The sequence below is a fragment of the Cyprinodon tularosa genome, unplaced genomic scaffold, assembly GCF_016077235.1.
Source record: "Cyprinodon tularosa strain WSP-4 unplaced genomic scaffold, ASM1607723v1 ctg546, whole genome shotgun sequence".
In the NCBI taxonomy this organism is placed as follows: domain Eukaryota; kingdom Metazoa; phylum Chordata; class Actinopteri; order Cyprinodontiformes; family Cyprinodontidae; genus Cyprinodon; species Cyprinodon tularosa.
Genome location: NW_024039281.1, coordinates 392,782 through 411,892, shown reverse-complemented (window position 1 = coordinate 411,892; position 19,111 = coordinate 392,782). Strand labels below are relative to the sequence as shown.

The following is a 19,111-nucleotide window of genomic DNA, read 5'->3' as shown; positions in this document are numbered from 1 at the left end:
TGTGGAAAATTATCTTTATTTGTAAATTAAAACACATTTCAGCATGTTTTCATGGAAAAAAAAAATAAAATCTTAACTAAAAGGAATTTCCTGACACAAAGACGCAGGAACAAGGACATCAATGAGGGAACAGTACAAACTTAGGAGCAATCAGGGTTTACACCTCGGGTCCTTCTCCACCAGGGATGAGCTGCAGAGGAGGAAACGTTTCAGGGTGAAATATTCTGACAGCTGGAATGAAGCAGGAGAGAAGAAATAAAACAAGGTTTCCTACCATGGTGATGTTATTTCCATTTAGGAGGATCTGATCCAGTTTGGTTATCCTTCTTCCCTCTGGGGTGATCTCACTGCAACACAGACAAGAAGTCCTGTGGGTTGGAAAACTGAACAGATTGGTAAACAAATAGAATAAAAAGGATAACTTACAACTCTGTCACGTCCTCCAGAACCATGTCTGCAAGTTTAGTAAAGGAGCAGAACAGGGAAGGTTTACCTAAACTAGAGTGATAGTGTACAGTCCTGTCAGTTTGGTACGCATACGATAAAGACAAAGAGCTTCATCTGGAAGAACAGACGCCTTTCAGAAAGGATACTGACAAAATCATCAAAGCCCAGCAGCGTGCCGACTATTTCTTTGTCGGTTTTCATCACTATGTGTATCCTGGAGCCGATACATTTGTCCACAAGCTCTGCAAAAATAAAGACAGGGTCAATTTGCTGGAATGTCATTCAAGTCCTTTTTTTAATTCTGACAATTTCCTCTAAACCCCAACAGACTGACCCATTCTTGCGTTTCAGATGTTTTCCCTTCTGCTTTCTGAGAACAAACTATTGCTTCACAACTATAGCTTCCAGGTTCAGATCCTTGAGTTACTTTTTCCAGATAATCTACAGCTCATCACCAAAGCGTTCCTGGATCATTGGGAGATAATCCAATCATGTTTCCACTAGACTTAGATTTTATTTTGTCATTTTTTACACACAAGTGTAAACAAAAAGAAATTTCATTAAGTGCAGCTCTCCGGACTATTTCATTTTTTAAAGTGCAGCCTTGATAAAGGAAAGCAGCAGTGATAAAAACACTGAGATGAAAGAAAAAAAAAACACTGGTGAAAAAAAGTGACGTAAACATGACTGTAGTTACAGTTCCAAAAGTCAGGGTTTTTTTCCCCCAAAAAACAACACAACCCTTTGAACCTGTTTAAAATAATAAAAATAAACATTTTATTTGCCATTATATTCATGGATAAAGCATATTGACAGACACATTTTCGTTTATGATCTTAAAAGCAAAATGTTTGTGCATTTTTTTTTTTTACATTCTTGGTATAATTCCTGCTCTAAGTGGGTCGCTCTTTCAGCTACAGGCCTGTTTTAGAGTCTCTACACTCCATTTAAATATAAATTTATTACTAAATTAGTTGATTAGTTTAATAATTGATTAATCATGATTAATTTGATTAATAAAAATAAACATTTTGAACGCCACTATATGGCTTTTATTGATGGATATGCATGTATGACTTACATAAATGATCCATCTCCTATACGAATAAATTCAGTAAGTTTCCACATAATGGGAACTAGGGCTGCATCTAATCATTTTGCAAAGCGATTAATGTGTTGATTATTTTTTTCAATTATTCAATTAATAACTGGATAGCCAAAGATTCCTTAAGAGTTTTTATTAATTTAAAGCAGAAAAAACTCAAACTTTTCTACTTGAGGAGTTCTGAATAGAGCATTTTGAAAGACACTTTTTTTTCCCCAACCCTAAAAGCAAAATGTTTATGCATTTTTTTAAAAACATTCTTGGTATTATTACTGCTCTAAGTGGGTTGCTCTTTCAGCTATAGGTCTGTTTATGCGTCTCTACACTCCATTTAAATATTGATAACTAAATTAGTTGATGATTATTTCAACAATTGATTAATGAAGATTAGTTTGATTAATTCTTTCAGCCCTAATGGGAACCCTGTAGGACTTCAACATTTCCTAAGAAAATTGATTTCTAAAGATATATTAATCAATCTTGGAGAGGGGAACAGAACCCTTGCCTGTTTACCCAGGCCAACAATTCCCTCTAATGACCCCCTTTCAGAGGCATAGACAGGTATCGGGTATTAAACGCTAACAAAGAACCCAAACGACCCCCATTCCTAAGGGGCGGACCCGTTCGTTTGGCTCAATTTGGATGTTTTCTAAGCAAAAACAAGGCTTTATTTTGGTCCACTCTATAAAGCCTCGAACTCAACACTATTTCTGACATTTTGAATAGAAAAATTTTCCCGGATTGGAAGCAAAACATCTTCAAACTTGGAAACAAAATCCAGTGGATTGTTTTTTATTTTTATTTTCAAAGAGGATTTAGCAAAGAAAACACCTTTGCACCGGTTATAGGCTGCCCACCCCTCCACTGAAGTCCAGTCTGTCCATCAGTTTTTAGAATAGGATCACAAACACTGCTGCCATGGTAGAAGTGAGCTCTGCACTGGTGGCAACATGATTTGGTAGATTATTGGACCCTCATTAATCACTGAAGCTGTCGTCCTTATTTCTTATGGGATTTCTGCAAATGGTTTGTACTTATGTAGCAAACTTTAAACAATATGACTTAAAAGTACAGTTGCTCTTTTCTACCAAACACCTTGTTAATTACTTTCCTGGTGTATTTAAATAATAAATGTAGTCCACAGACGGGTTTGCACTTTACATAAATATTACTGCATTCGTTTAAAAGATAAAGAAAATATGAAAAAAGGGAACGCATACCAAACCCTAGATGTTTTTTTCTTCTAAATTAAATTTCTATTTATTCTTAAATGGCTCTGTTCTCTCTAGTCACATCCTCCTGAACGTCTAAAACAGGGAGCTGCTGGGTCCTTAAAGAAAATAAACTTATAAATCTCTACTTCCAACCAGAATTCACGCCTGGAATCAAATAAAACCGAAATGAAGCGTTTTACCAACCGAGTGGAAGCAGTTGTGAAGGGTTGGTTGCTGGTGTAGCCGCCATCTTGAATCGAAAGAAGGCAGAAGAAATTGACAGAAGATATAAATTCGCATCAGGCAAAAGCAATCGAAAAACCCAAATCTATTTTATACGATTTTACATATATATATAAATTTGCTTTGGCTATTAAATATCTTTAGGGGTTTAATACAAAAAGTTGTACAAAATTGTATCACTGTTTATTTTAATTGTGTTCTTTTTTTTTTTTTTACTATTAAATAAATGTCTTTGAATTGGGGGATCCTACCTATCTCAACCGCAAGATGGCGCTGATCGTAACGTTTGATGCATGACGACATTTTTTTGTGTGACTAAGAAAAGATGTCAGTAAGTCAAGAGAGTTACCTGCCCTTTCAGGGCGACAAAAAGATGGTTGGCTCAGTCGGAGGAGTGGGGACTATGCAGAAAAACTTAACTTTATTTTTATTTACATAAAGATATTGGTACACACGTGAATTTTAATTCCTACATTATTTCATATCCAGAAAGAGAAAAATAACATCAACATCGAAGCAACAATAATTAAAATCCCATACATCAAATCTTTAACATTAGTTAAAACAATGTAGATGGTATTAATATTAATGATTTAAAAACAAACAAACAAAAAAAATAACTCAATGTTTTTTAATAAAAGGGTGAAATTCCAGTTGGATGCCTTCAAACTAGTATGACATGATTTTGAGTACAGTATGGTTTTAAATTGCTGCCAAAAATTAGATAAGCGTATCTTTCTGTTATTAAATGCGCGGTTATGACTAATAATCGCACTATTGTGACTGCTTAGTACGCCCTTCTAATCAATCTGAGTAAATTTATTAGCGATATGACTGAAGTCTGTGTTAGTAAAGTGTACCAATTTTTAAAACAGAACCCAACCTTTAGTTTAGTTTCTTTCCAATATGTATCAATTTATTTATTTTTAAATGTAACACTTATCAATTACAAAAAAGCTTCTTAAATGTTATCTATTGTGCAATTTATATTAATTAGCGTGTTTCGTGCAGGTACCTTAGTGAGCATGAAGGCTTATGAACTAAATTATTGGATTAATAAACTTGTCATATTTGCAAAATAAAATAAAACTGTTAAGTAAAAAAATGCCCTTTGACCCCCCGTGGTGAACCAATCAATTTATCCCTTTACCTCACACTTCACCGCCATTTAGCTGTGCTCCTCTAACGCTTTTTCATTAGTTCCTCGGTGATTAATACTGTTTCTTTTTGCATTTCTGTAATAATAATCTTTATAAATCAGTATCAACAATTTCTGAACTTACTAGAAATTAACTATGTAGCTAAAAAGCCACATTTATAATACAGACATCTTTAAATATTGATTTTGGAAAATGTATATCAGTTAAAACGCTATATTTAGCTACAAATCATCAGGATATTAAGATATAATTTAAAAGCAACATGCTTTTAAACAAATTTGATAGTATTTTTAAGGTTAAAGCTAACGTTCGTTAAAGCCTCGGGGAAGCAGTTTGCGACAAAGCGAAGCCGGAAGTGCGCAGCAGGGAATTCTCTCGCTCAATCCCGCCGTATTCGGGCCAGTCCAGGTCTGTGGCTCTTTCTACCGTTTGCTGCTTGTGTGATAGATTTGGAGCAAAAAAATCAGCTCTGCCCGCTGTTTACATCGGACTCCCGGAGGGAAACCGAAAGCATACTGCCAGAAGTGATCTCGGACGGTTGAAATGGAGTCTCAGGACAGAGACGAAGTTAAGGGACCAGTGCTGCACATCGTGGTGGTTGGATTTCACCACAAGAAGGGCTGTCAGGTAGCTGCTCCAAACCTCCTGCTGCTTGCTAACTGCTAACTACCTGTCACTATCTGGCTATTTCACACTAAATATAGTGGTGATTTCACTTACAGTTGATCAGAGATAATCAGAGACAAAGATCCTTGTTAAAATTGTTGATAATAAGCATGAGTATTGAGTCATTTATCCTTGAGGAGATGAATAATCGACTGTTTGCTTTAGGATCTGTTCCCTGTATAGATTGTGTTCTCTCTCCAGCTCACTTGTTTTTACAGTTCAGTATTTCCAGCTGATCCCAGATCCGGTTTACCACACCAGATCAATTAAACAAAGGTGATCGATTAGCTAAGTTATCTGCTGCCTAGTCTGTTTTTGGTTTTAATTTGTTAATCCTTCTGCACAGATATAGAAACTGACACATTTCCTGAAAAACAGGTTGGCTTGTTTTCATTTATCTGATCTGTTAAAGTAAATATATTTTCCTAAATAAAATAACATGGTATTTAGAAGTAGTTGATTTAGTGGTTTGGGTGCAGTAATTTGTGAGTCTGCATGTTTTACCCGAAAGGATCTTAAAAAATACATATTTGAAGCAATATAATAATCTTAATAAATTTTTTCAAATAGTCATTTTTGTCTTTTACTGCTGTGTTTTTGCTGGGTAAGAATATATTTTCATCATTGTTTAAGATGAAACTAAATGTTTAAATGATCCATTTGCAGTAGTTTCTAATCAAAAACAAATATTCCTTCTGATTAAGTTTTGCATTTATGGTTCAGTTATAATATATTACACTGTAAAAATTAAACATAATTAGATACATTTTCTTTTTAACAAGTATATTTTCCTATAATTTGAGCAGGTAAAAAATTGGCTTAAAAATATAAGGAATACCTTTAAAAAAAAAATAAAAAACCTCCATTATCCTATTTCAAGTGTCTAATAACTAATTATCTTATTTTAAGGGGAAATGTACTCAATCCATTGGCAGATCATCTTTAATTTCAAGATTTATTTCCTTATTTTTCCTCAATTTTTGCAGTGTGGAAATAATTAGTCGCTTTGGTTTTTACAAATTCTTTATTTTTGTTGGTAAAACTTTATTTTGTCATTGCTCACATCATAATCAGTGGTACCAACGACAACCACACCATGAAAAAAGCATTAAAAGAGTTAAAAGTGTAAGAATATGATTAATAGATAGGATAATATTATGTACAAGTGTGTATTTTGTTATTTTTTTGAAAATAAAAGGAGTAAGGAAAGTGGATGGAAAGCAATGTAAAAGCTAAATTGTTTTAGGACAGAATCTGGGGGAACAAACTGTCTCTGTTTTGGCTCTTTTTTTCCCCATTAGGACTGCATAGTTCTTCCCTGAAGGTAAGAGTTTGAACAGCTGACCAGAATGTGTAGGATCAGCAGAGATAAAAGTTATGGTCAGTCCTGATGACCCTCTCTAAAGACCTTATCATCCTGGACCTGTCCTGTTTTGTTATTTTAACCAAGCTATGTATGCAAAACAGACTGAAGGGTTGTAGTGTAGAAGATGATTTTTGGGAGTCACAAACTAATTGCTTTGCATATATTTTCTCTGGGCTTCAAGTTAGTAGGAAAAATGGAAAATCCAAACTCTATTGCACTTGATAAGAATATTGATGGCTCTCCTTGCATTTTGAGTTTAGCTATTTTTCTTAAGTTCTTATTAAGAACATAAAGCCATACAGATCCTTTATTGCCTCTTCAGTTTGGCGGTGTGGACTCTTTTTCCAAAAGCTGGTATTCTGACACCAGAATAGAATAATTTCTAAGTGCAAACAGCTACTTAGCACCTCCCAAACAAACTGGGTTGGAAAAAGTCTGAAAAACACAATTCAAACCTCTTTCTAGTACATAAACCAAAGGCAGGGTGCAATTTGGAGGTGTGTGCTCTTACTTCTGTAATAAAGGCAGGGTGAAATATGGAGGTGTGTGCTCTTACTTCTGTACTAAAGGTAGAGTGCAATTTAGAGGTGTGTGCTCTTACTTCTGTACTAAAGGCAGGGTGAAATATGGAGGTGTGTGCTCTTACTTCTGTACTAAAGACAGGGTGCAGTTTAGAGGTGTGTGCTCTTACTTCTGTACTAAAGGTAGGGTGCAATTTGGAGATGTGTGCTCTTACTTCTGTACTAAAGGCAGGGTGAAATATGGAGGTGTGTGCTCTTACTTCTGTACTAAAGGTAGGGTACAATTTGGAGGTGTGTGCTCTTACTTCTGTACTAAAGGCAGGGTGCAATATGGAGGTGTGTGCTCTTCTGTTCTAAAGGCAGGGTGAAATATGGAGATGTGTGCTCTTACTTCTGTACTAAAGGTAGGGTGCAATTTGGAGGTGTGTGCTCTTACTTCTGTTCTAAATGTAGGGTGCAATAGGGAGGTATGTGCTCTTACTTCTGTTCTAAATGTAGGGTGCAATAGGGAGGTGTGTGCTCTTACTTCTGTTCTAAAGGTAGGGTGCAATTTAGAGGTTTCTGTTCTGACTTCTGTACTAAATGCAGGGTGCAATTTGGAGGTGTGTGCTCTTACTTCTGTACTAAAGGCAGGGTGCAATATGGAGGTGTGTGCTCTTACTTCTGTTCTAAAGGTAGGGTGCAATAGGGAGGTGTGTGCTCTTACTTCTGTTCTAAAGGTAGGGTGCAATTTGGAGGTGTGTGCTCTTACTTCTTATCTAAAGGTAGGGTGCAATAGGGAGGTTTGTGTTCTTACTTCTGTACTAAAGGCAGGGTGCAATTTGGAGGTGTGTGCTATTCCTTCTGTTCTAAAGGTAGGGTGCAATTTGGAGGTGTGTGCTCTTACTTCTGTTCTAAAGGTAGGGTGCAATAGGGAGGTGTGTGCTCTTACTTCTGTTCTAAAGGTAGGGTGCAATTTGGAGGTGTGTGCTCTTACTTCTTATCTAAAGGTAGGGTGCAATAGGGAGGTTTGTGTTCTTACTTCTGTACTAAAGGCAGGGTGCAATTTGGAGGTGTGTGCTATTCATTCTGTACTAAAGGCAGGGTGCAATATGGAGGTGTGTGCTCTTACTTCTGTTCTAAAGGTAGGGTGCAATAGGGAGGTGTGTGCTCTTACTTCTGTTCTAAAGGTAGGGTGCAATTTAGAGGTTTGTGTTCTTACTTCTGTACTAAAGGCAGGGTGCAATTTGGAGGTGTGTGCTCTTACTTCTGTTCTTAAGGTAGGGTGCAATAGGGATGTGTGCTCTTACTTCTGTTCTTAAGGTAGGGTGCAATAGGGAGGTGTGTGCTCTTACTTCTGTTCTTAAGGTAGGGTGCAATAGGGATGTGTGCTCTTACTTCTGTTCTTAAGGTAGGGTGCAATAGGGAGGTGTGTGTTCTTACTTCTGTTCTAAAGGTAGGGTGCAATTTAGAGGTTTGTGTTCTTACTTCTGTACTAAAGGCAGGGTGCAATTTGGAGGTGTGTGCTCTTACTTCTGTTCTTAAGGTAGGGTGCAATAGGGAGGTGTGTGCTCTTACTTCTGTTCTAAAGGTAGGGTGCAATTTAGAGGTTTGTGTTCTTACTTCTGTACTAAAGGCAGGGTGCAATTTGTAGGTGTGTGCTCTTACTTCTGTTCTTAAGGTAGGGTGCAATAGGGAGGTGTGTGCTCTTACTTCTGTTCTTAAGGCAGGGTGCAATAGGGAGGTGTGTGCTCTTACTTCTGTTCTAAAGGTAGGGTGCAATTTGGAGGTGTGTGCTCTTCTGTTCTAAAGGCAGGGTGCAATTTAGGCCCCGTCCACACGAAGTCAAACCCTGGCCTAAACTAGGGGTGTAAATCACACCCATCATGGCGATTCGATTCAGTATCGATTTCCTGACCCAACAATTCGATTATTTTCGATACTCAAGAATACACCACGATACGATTCGATTCGATTAATCGATTAATTGGTTCTTTTTTTTTCACCTTCAAATTTGAAATAAATCAATAAAAGCTGTAACAACGTTAGGCTTTTTATTTGAGAAACAACAGCAAATAACAAGTAGAAAAGTACTTCATTGACCAAACTTAAAGTAATGAGTGCATTAGTGCCTTAGCAGATTAAGTAACAAAAACAGGCCTATAGTACATTAACTATAGAATAACAATACTCCAAAAGAAATAAAAAAATCAGTGCAATAAGTGCAAAAGTGCACTAGCAGCAAATGGTAACAAAAAATGCCCCTGTACTTAAATCACTATAAAATACTTAAAGTGCACTAGTAACAAATAGTAAAAATAAAACAACATAGGCCATACTCCACAAAGTCAGCAAAATGACTCAAAATGTGCACTAGCAACAGAAAAGTAGGCATTTACTTAATTCACTTAAAAGTAATAATGCTTCTGTGTGAAAAAGAGAACAGTTAGTAAAGCTGTAACATTAAACTACAGCATTGTTACAGTTCAATACTTTCAATTGTGCATTTTGACAGATTTTTCTTTAAAAAAATCAGCTGGTCCACATGCTCAGAGGACAAAACACTACGTTCTGAACGCACTATGTCCCCTGCTGTGCTAAACACGCGTTCTGATGGTACACTTGTACCAGGTATGCACAAGTAGGTCTGAGCCAGGTCGGCCAGGAGAGGAAACTCGGCCTGGTGAGCTTTCCACCATTGTAACACCTTACCACCCAAACTCAGAGATGCAATATCTCTGTACTTCCTAATTTCATCATTGGCTAGCTCTTTGGATGTTTTCTTCCTGGCACATTGGTCCTCAGTGCTGAAGGAGTCCCCAAACAAGTCATCCAATACTTTTGTTTTCTTGGAAACTGGAGGGGTTTCTAAATTAAACAAAAATAAGACAACAGAAGGAGTATAGTTAGTCAAAGTATAATATGGCAGTAGGCTTTAGTCATATAAAACAGTTTTAGTATATTATATACATACATAAGTGTGTGTGTTTATAAATATATAAAATGTGCACATATAATATGTCTATATAATATTTATAAAGTGTATGTGACATGAGTAGGTAGGTTTAAGTAGGATTTTTATGATGCTTCTGAATAATTGTAGAATGTATGAACAGTACCTTCCATACTTTTCGTTTCCCTCTCATCACACATCTGGGCATGGGGAGGTGTTTCCTGGGCCTGGACCTCTGGTTCATTCTGTAACTGTCACAGACACATATACACTCATAAGCACCAACTTAATACTACATAAGAACAACACCCAACAGTTCAATGTAGACTGAAAAAATAATGCAACCATTTATGGCATTTACTTAATAATATTTAGTTACACAATTTAACAATTGTTTGGTGTTTTTTAGCAGGGTAGGGCATAAAACTAACTAGTAAATGCTAAAGCGGATGCATTATTTTTTTCAGTGTATTACCTTAAAACACAGTAACAGCACCAACGACTACTACAACTAATAACAATTAATAATGATAAATAAATAAACGCTATACTATATTTTAAAAAGTATATTATGATAAACAACCTACCCTCTGTTCCTTCAGCTGTGCTGCTTCTTCAGCAATACATTCAAAGGTTTGGTTTCTTCTTTCATCACTCAGGAATGGGAGCTTTTTAAACCTAGGGTCCAACGCAGCTGCTCGGAGTAAGAACGGTTCCTCGTTCACATACCGTTCTCTGAGGTCCTCGGCCATGACTCGTTTCATGTCTTTGATCAAGGGAGTGTCGTCTGGTTTATATTCAAAATGTGTCAGCAACTTCGTTCTGAGGGGGGCGATGATTGACACTGTGGGTTGCTTTTCTTCGCACATGAGCGTGGTGGCAGCTTTCAGTGGGGCCAACAAGCTAACCACTTGCTCTGCTGCGGATAGGTCACCTTCCGTGAGAGTGCGAATCTCGCTTCCGCCTTTCCTCAGCTTGTTGTCCAGGAGGGTTGCCGTCACCGCAGGCTGTTGCTCCAGGAACCGCTCTAACATTTCGAATGAACTGTTCCACCTTGTCTTTACGTCCGCTTTAAGTTTGTGGCACGGGAGGTTAAGCAGTTTTTGCTTTTCCTTGAACACTGCGGTTGCTATTGCGCTGCGATGGAAAAAACTCACAATTCTCCTAACTCGACCCAAAAGCCTGTCTGTGGCTGTGAGCTTGAGGCCATCTTGAGTGGACAGATTGAGAGTGTGTGCGAAGCACATGATGTGGGGTGACATCCCGGACTCTTCCCCAGCCCTCTTCATATTTGATGCATTATCCGTGACGAGGGCTGGTGCTTTGTTACTCAGACCCCACTCTTCACACGCAGCTCGTAGGACGTGTCCTATGTTAACTCCTGAATGAGTCTCTGCCAGCACACGCGTCTGTAACACGTAATTTTGCATCTCCCATTCGTGGTTAATGAAGTGGCATGTTACTGTGATGAAGGATTCTGTAGTGCAGGAAGTCCAGCCGTCACAGGTTACAGCTACGCGCTGTGCCTCCTGCAACTCTTGAATTACTCTATCACGAACTTTGGCATATAACTTTGGAATCAATGATTCGCTGAAGTGCTGTCGCGAGGGAATGCTATACCTTGGCTCCAGTGTGTCGAGCAGGTATCGGAAGCCTTCGTTCTCCACAATGCAATATGGACGTATGTCTGTACATATGAAGAACACTATTGCCTTGGATATATTCTTTGCCCTCTTAGAGCTGTGTGAAAACTTCTCCGGGAAAAATGTTGTCAGTGGCGACGAAGAGGGCTGTACTTTTTCTACGCCTTGGACATCATGGCGTCTTTTCAGGTGAGCAGACAAATTGGATGTGTTGCCACAGTAGCGTATTTCGCAACGACAAGCTCTGCAGATAGCAATATCCTTCAGCAGTTTTTTTCCATCCTTACAGAACCCAAAATACTTCCACACATAGGACTTGTACCTGCCGCAAGGTGTGTGTAAGTCGTCTTCTTTTTCAACTCTTTTGTCTACCTCTTCTTCCAACTCCGCTGTCTCCGCCATGTTTGTTTTGCATACTGTTGAAGCGAGTTTGTGCAAGCGGAAAGAGGGTGTGGCTAAAGCAAGTGAGGTAGGAAGGCAAAATAGGTATAGCGCCACCGCAGCACGGGAGTCAGAATTACGCCCAGAAAAAAAAAAAAAATTGACCGAAAAAAAAAAAAAAAACATGAATCGATTCTCTTGCGGACGTATCGATGCATCGGATCGTCGGCTGTTGGATCGATGCATCGATACAAAACGATTATTATTTACACCCCTAGCCTAAACGCACAAATTTTTCACCAAACCAGCCTCTCATCCATACGAAGCCGACGTTTTGGGGTCTGTAAACGATCTTTTTTTTAATTCAGCCTTCAGAGTGGGAAGATTTTGAAACGCCGTTTTCGCGTTTCCATCTTTAAGCTCTAACCGCATTTTTTGTTTTACACACATGCGTCATAGCGTCGCCTCTAAACACGCATGCGCGACACAGTATTACAACAACAATGGCGCCGTACTGTGTTGAATGGTTGCTGCTAATGCTACTCACCCTGCTGTCGGGCTTACAACAGAATCTTCTTCTGGAATATCTCCTGGAAGAACAGAGCAATATCGACAACATAGTTCAGCACCTGAATTTGACTTAACCACGAAAATGGACCCGCAGGGCAACCATGTATAAATACACTATATTGCCAAAAGTATTTGCTCACCCATCCAAATTATTGGAATCAGGTGTTCCAATCACTTCCATGGCCACAGGTGTATAAATTCAAGCACCTAGGCATGCAGACTGTTTTTACAAACATTTGTGAAAGAATGGGTCGCTCTCAGGAGCTCAGTGAATTCCAGCGTGGAACTGTGATAGGATGCCACCTGTGCAACAAATCCAGTCGTGAAATTTCCTCGCTCCTAAATATTCCACAGTCAACTGTCAGCTGTATTATAAGAAAATGGAAGTGTTTGGGAACGACAGCAACTCAGCCACGAAGTGGTAGGCCACGTAAACTGACGGAGCGGGGTCAGCGGATGCTGACGCGCATAGTGCGAAGAGGTCGCCAACTTTCTGCAGAGTCAATCACTACAGACCTCCAAACTTCATGTAGCTCAAGAACAGTGCGCAGAGAGCTTCATGGAATGGGTTTCCATGGGCGAGCAGCTGCATCCAAGCCATACATCACCAAGTGCAATGCAAAGCGTCGGATGCGGTGGTGTAAAGCACGCCGCCACTGGACTCTAGAGCAGTGGAGACGCGTTCTCTGGAGTGACGAATCGCGCTTCTCCATCTGGCAATCTGATGGACGGGTCTGGGTTTGGCGGTTGCCAGGAGAACGGTACTTGTCTGACTGCATTGTGCCAAGTGTAAAGTTTGGTGGAGGGGGGATTATGGTGTGGGGTTGTTTTTCAGGAGCTGGGCTTGGCCCCTTAGTTCCAGTGAAAGGAACTCTGAATGCTTCAGCATACCAAGACATTTTGGACAATTCCATGCTCCCAACTTTGTGGGAACAGTTTGGAGCTGGCCCCTTCCTCTTCCAACATGACTGTGCACCAGTGCACAAAGCAAGGTCCATAAAGACATGGATGACAGAGTCTGGTGTGGATGAACTTGACTGGCCTGCACAGAGTCCTGACCTCAACCCGATAGAACACCTTTGGGATGAATTAGAGCGGAGACTGAGAGCCAGGCCTTCTCGTCCAACATCAGTGTGCGACCTCACAAATGCGCTTCTGGAAGAATGGTCAAAAATTCCCATAAACACACTCCTAAACCTTGTGGACAGCCTTCCCAGAAGAGTTGAAGCTGTTCTAGCTGCAAAGGGTGGACCGACGTCATATTGAACCCTATGGATTAGGAACGGGATGTCACTTAAGCTCATATGTGAGTCAAGGCAGGTGAGCAAATACTTTTGGCAATATAGTGTATTACTACGCATGCCCAACATTTCATCGCTTATTTTTGCTTTGGCACCACAGCGCCACTTACAGGCCTGGCATACATTTTGCAGCGTTTTCATGCATTCGTGTGGTCGATCACATTTATTTTACGTCTCCGTCTTTACGACAAACGTTTTGGAAAATATCAGCGTTTCGTGTTCGTTTTGACTTCGTGTGGACGGGGCCTTAGAGGTTTGTGCTCTTACTTCTGTACTAAAGGCAGGGTGCAATATGGAGGTGTGTGCTCTTCTATTTACTTTACATTAATTTACATTAATTTGCACTTTTATCTTGTCACAACATAAATGCATCCTGTTGATCCTTTTCGCCTTTATCCTGGACATCTAACACTTTCCCCTAAGGAATATACTTTCTAATTTAAACTTCACCACAAACTAGTTTTTTTTAAATGTTTTTAGTTGAAATATAAACTGCTATTATTTTGTATTATTGACCCACATTTTCAGATGAGACATTTTAATCTTGCAGCCCGTGTTGTCTTAGATCTCAACCTGCAGTGAAGAATCATTATTCTTCTCCAAGCTGATGTTTTAGCTGAATATGTGTAAACCATGTGAAGATGCACCCTAACGCGCTGCATCTTCATATCAGAAACAAAGGAGGACATGTCGAACATTAGGCGCTCGTCCTATTCTGCCCTCTTGTTTTTTGCCTTTGCTTCTTTAAAATTGATGAGATGTGTGAGGGGAAAGGGCTGCCATAAAGCAAACAGTGAACCTCCTTGTTGTCGCTGCCCTCCATCTGTCTGCATCATGTCACTCTGCAGCCTGAGGAGCAGCTGCTCTCCACTCTCAGGGATAAAAAAAAAACAAAAAAGAGTTTTCTCTTACGTAAAGATGAGAGCCAGAACACTCTCTACTTTCAGCGTCCGTGCCCACAGTGCGGGGGGTGGGGTTGGTGCTGGGGGGGGGGGGGGGGGGGGGTTGGCGTCATCTTATAGGGGTCAGCAGCCTCCTGCTGGGCATCAGACGTTTGGGTTTATGGTTCTTGGATCCTTCTGGCCTCCTTTTCCTTCTAATCAGCTTCTGGCTCTGAGCTGCGTGGCTGAACACGGAGCGGTTAACAGCTGCTTTAGAAATAAATGCCAGGCCTGTGAACGTAACTTTTTTACCTGCTGTTCAAAATGACACAGCACAATCAGGAGGCTACAGAGGTACTCATCTAAAGAGAACCAAACAGATAGACAGCAAACCTCAAACTGACAAAAATAACTACTATGTTCTACTATTATTCAGCTGCTCAGACACACTGCTCCTGCTGCTCTAAACACACTGCGGGACGTTTTGCTGCGCCTTGATGTGCGTCAACCACTGACTTTGCATGTAACCTAGCTGCTCCTGCTGCCTTTGCTGCTTTATGTGTGAACGTAGCATAAGAGCAGTGCACTGTGCTCTGAGAAGGTTGCAAGTACCTGGTTGGATCCACTCTGGGTTCCTGAGCAAAAAGACCCTTAACCCCAGACTGCTCCCCGGATGCTGTAAAATGGCAGCCACTGCTCCTCAAGGGGATGGCTGAAATGCAGAGAGTGAATTTTCCCATTGTTAGACAATAAAGGGATTTACATTTTTTTTTTTTTTTTTTTTTACATTTACTTTCAACCACTAGCCTTCACTCACTACCTAAACACCCTGGAATCAAAGTCTCAATGGCTTTGATTCCAAAACGATAGAATAGAACATAGAGAAAATAATGAATGCTATTAAGAGGTTTTTAGGTAATTTTCAAAAAAGCGGTTTTAATTCAACCCCTAGAAGGACCTTTTCATCTCCTACCCCGAGCACACACACCGACCAGCTGATGCCTTCTCTCCAGCTCTGGCGCTGTCTGCCCGGTAGGCTGGGCTGATCCTCTGCTGTACTCCTTTCATCTCCAGCAGTCAGCCTAGAGGCTACCACCAGCTTTTTCCTTCCTCCCTTTATTTGAGAAAAAATGAAAGCACATCCCTTCCCTGCACAGAGTGAGGTCTCTGTAATTTATGGAGCAGCTACCCCCCCATGATGTGAGGACCTACCTTCCTGGTAGTTGTGGGCTCCATCAGGTAGAGCCAGGAAGCCAGACATAGCCTCTCCTACCTCTGTCTCCTTCTTAGGGTCTCTGATGTACTGTCCATCTGGCAGCCAGCCATACTTGCATTATTTTTGCATAGAGTTGGGTGATAGATCAATAAAAAAATATATATATTTTTGTTTTGAGTTTTTACGGCACTAGTGGCTCGTTTTTCTGACAGGAGGAGGACAGGAAAGGGGTATGAGAGACGGGGAGAGACATGTGGCAAAGGACCACAGGCTGGATTCAAACACGGGTCGGCCATGATGAGGACTAAGGCCTCCGTACATGGGTCATGCGCGCTAACTATTAGCGCGCATGACCCATGTACCCATTAGATTAGATTTTAAGCCATATTGCCCCACCCTATTAATGTGTCTCTACCAGTGATTTTTTTTTGAACCACAGATATTCAAGATGTTTCTGTTTGATCAAACTTAAGTCAGCCAAAGCAAGACAACCAGTTATTGTTTCTGATGAGGTGGCATGTTGGCCTTGACCAAACATGAGGCAGAATTTAAATTTCTACCGTGAAAGATGTTGATAGAAACCTCATATTTCTCAAAGAACTCAGCTAGAAATCACATTCTCATTTCCTTTACAGCAGTAGACATATCTCAATATGCTTCCAACTTCCTATTTAAATTCCCCTTAAGGTTTGATTTATAGTTGATTTGCAGTCATGTTTTACTTTCTATACCCCACAGAAGTGAGTTTGTTTGTGGCTCCTTCCTTTAGGTTCACTTTCTGATGGAGAATTTCCTCAAACAAAATCAAATCATTCATTCACACAACAAGCGTTAATAGAAGTGTAACTGTAAGGTTTGCAGACAGAGGCAGAAACCTGGACTTAAAATGGCCAGTGAGGCACAGAAGAAATAACCAAAATAGAAAAAAAACATCAGAAGTTTTTTTTTTTTTTTTTTTTGCAAATAGTCTAACACCCAGAAAGAACCCCCAAAAAACAAAAAAAAACACCCACATTTAAACAACCCAGCTTCCTAAAGCATCAGTCTGTACCATCTCTAAGGAGTGGAAACTTTCACAACATTAACATTTTCTGCTTGGCAAGCTATCAACTAAATTAAACCTCTAGAGAGAAAAAAAAATTACAATTAACTACTACTCAAACAACTAACTACTCTCAGTCAGTGTGCATTTCCCTCATGACGCTGATTGGAAACACCAGGTCCTTGTCAGCACTGCTCATGGGCACGCTTCCATGGCAACACCTGACCAGATGACCTCAAAGAAAAAGATAGTGGTGAGAACAAAAAAAAAGAAAAGTTACAGCAATAAAGACAAAGACTTAAAACTTCCCCCAATAAATAAGAGAAGTGTCTTCTGTCAATACTTGGTTAGGTTTACATGCATACATCTCATTGTAACTGATCAACCATAGACTGGAATGGTTAGAGTTGTTCAATAGACCAGTGGTTAAAGCTGTGGCCTTAAAGGATGATGATCCTGGTTTATAATCCCTGCCTGGTTCCTTTTTCTCTCATGGTTGGGTTCCTTCTGGCGATTCCGCCTACCTTACAGAGTTCGAAAATATAACTGGTTGGTTGATTGGTCTCCCCCCAATCTTTTTGTTTATTCCAGGCTTTAAAGTTGTAGGGAAGCGGCTGTTCCAACCGTTGCATTTCCAAATTCTCCCTAGTGGTGCCCAACTTTACAGGAGTGAATAAAGTGAATGGGATTGGTCGTTTATCAAGGGGGCGGGATTGTTGTGGCGGAAGGTTTACAAGCAACTTTGGTTGTGGCCGGTTTGTCGGAAGCATCTTGCTAACCAGTTAGCATCTTAGTGCTAGTAGGTTCCCAATGGGAAATTCCATTGAGACCAAGTAGCACTAAATTGGTGACTTAGAAACGACGCTGTCAAGGAACGCTATGGACAGAGGAAACATGCAAGAGGAGGAGAGTTTAGTGTCAGAGGTCGTGGATAAGTCTCCTCCTTCATAAATTTTTTATTTAGAGGAGGAAAGCGGGGACGAAGATGTTGTGGAAGAGGACGCCAGGGCGGCAGAAGCTTGGTTTGGTGTAGAAGGCTTCCAGCCGTACATGTTTGAGCCCTTGCCTCGCAACGCTGCCAGTTCTGTTAGCTCTACGCCTGCTAAAGACACAGACGTCCATCCCCATCAACACTGGGACGGAACTCAATGGGAAAGGAAATGATTCTTATTTCAACCCTTTGCGTATATTAGCTGCGACATATGAATCAAGATGCTATGATCGAAAAAATTAGATTGACAGATGGAACTTTAATATATGATTGGCTGAATTTAGGTGTACAAGCTAATGTATAACTAACTGGCCTTCATAAAAAAAAACGCAAAAAACCCCCACAGATTTTTAAGATCAGATTTTTAAAAAATGTATAAATTTTCTAACTTTTGCGACAATATAGTCTGATAAAGAGTACATTTATATACATGTTTAAGCCAGAATGATGTGAAATTTAAATATGACTTCCCTACGACTTTAAGTTGGACTGTTGACCGGTCTCACCCAACAATTAGGAATGTCTCAGTACAACTTTGTCCTTCATACCTGATATTGCAGCTTTGAGTATTGACTTATACCGATATTGACCCAATATGATATCAGCATAAATTAGACTTTGATTACTTATATTATAGGTTTGAATGATAGAAACGGCTTGATCAAGTAGTTTTATCCAAAAGGAGAACAGTAGGGATGATAATAGCTGACCCATTCATTGTTAGCCAGTGGCATACATACATGGCTCTGTGTGCGGGTTAAAGCAGGGGCGGAGTGCTTCTATCAATGTGCTTCTATCAGAGATTAGATGCAGGCCGATATATAATCTGATATACATTTGTTATAGCTGATATTGCACCGATATCGATATTAGATCAGGACGCCTGTAGCGATAAAAGCAGGAAGCCAGAAATCCCCAAATACCAAGCAGGTTTAGATGATGAATGTGGTTGTCTTCGATGGGTGATCCCATGAAGAATTTCATGAAACTTTATTTTCCTACACATGAAATTCATCACCATAGCAATCCCACCCTTTTCAGTCTCTAAACACATCCACCAACAGCATCCCTGGTTATGCTGCAGTCTTCATAATTACTCTTTTATTTGCCATAGCCTAAATTAAAATACATTTTTATTTGTATAGGGCTGGAAGGTGTGTCCAAAACTTGTAAAACGATATATTTCTTAGTTTTGGTTGATAGGAAACTAAATAAAAAATGCATTTTATTCTATTCAGTCTGCTCTCTGCTTTGAACGTGCCATAACTCTTCAGAAAGAAGGTTGTAATGTTTTAAACATGGCTACCAGCTTCACTCTGGGTGCAGGCTTTTCTGCTTTCATCAGTCCTGCTGCGACGCCTCGGCCTCGAGGAGCCGGTCCGAGTTTTTTTTTTCCCTCTTAGATTGAGTCACGGTTTGTGGGTGTGTGCTG

The 19,111-nt window shown here is 39.9% G+C and overlaps 3 protein-coding genes across 4 annotated transcripts in view; 2 read left to right on the top strand and 1 right to left on the bottom strand.

Annotated features, from left to right (window-relative positions):
• lsm5 (LSM5 homolog, U6 small nuclear RNA and mRNA degradation associated) lies at positions 1–3,054 on the bottom strand. Its single transcript, XM_038304904.1, has 5 exons — positions 2,971–3,054; positions 594–689; positions 427–454; positions 275–347; positions 1–190 (listed from the first exon to the last, which is right to left on the bottom strand). The coding sequence occupies exons 1-5, from the start codon at positions 3,014–3,016 to the stop codon at positions 158–160; spliced, it is 276 nt and encodes a 91-aa protein (XP_038160832.1). The 5' UTR covers positions 3,017–3,054; the 3' UTR covers positions 1–157.
• A 1,498-nt stretch (positions 3,055–4,552) lies between these two features.
• The window catches only part of avl9 (AVL9 homolog (S. cerevisiase)), a 40,680-nt gene continuing 26,121 nt past the window's right edge, over positions 4,553–19,111 (top strand). Inside the window, exon 1 of the mRNA XM_038304889.1 lies at positions 4,553–4,796. Coding sequence (XP_038160817.1) covers positions 4,713–4,796 — 84 coding nt within the window. The 5' untranslated portion in view covers positions 4,553–4,712. The remainder of the gene's footprint in view (positions 4,797–19,111) is intronic.
• LOC119796382 (keratin-associated protein 10-10-like) lies at positions 6,352–8,531 on the top strand. Of its 2 annotated transcripts, XM_038304891.1 has the most exons (3): positions 6,352–7,981; positions 8,025–8,087; positions 8,221–8,531. In XM_038304891.1, the coding sequence occupies exons 1-3, from the start codon at positions 7,094–7,096 to the stop codon at positions 8,353–8,355; spliced, it is 1,086 nt and encodes a 361-aa protein (XP_038160819.1). In that variant the 5' UTR covers positions 6,352–7,093; the 3' UTR covers positions 8,356–8,531. The 2 variants fall into 2 exon arrangements, with proteins under 2 accessions (XP_038160819.1, XP_038160818.1); XM_038304890.1 differs by lacking the exon at positions 8,025–8,087 and having other exon boundaries at positions 8,113–8,531.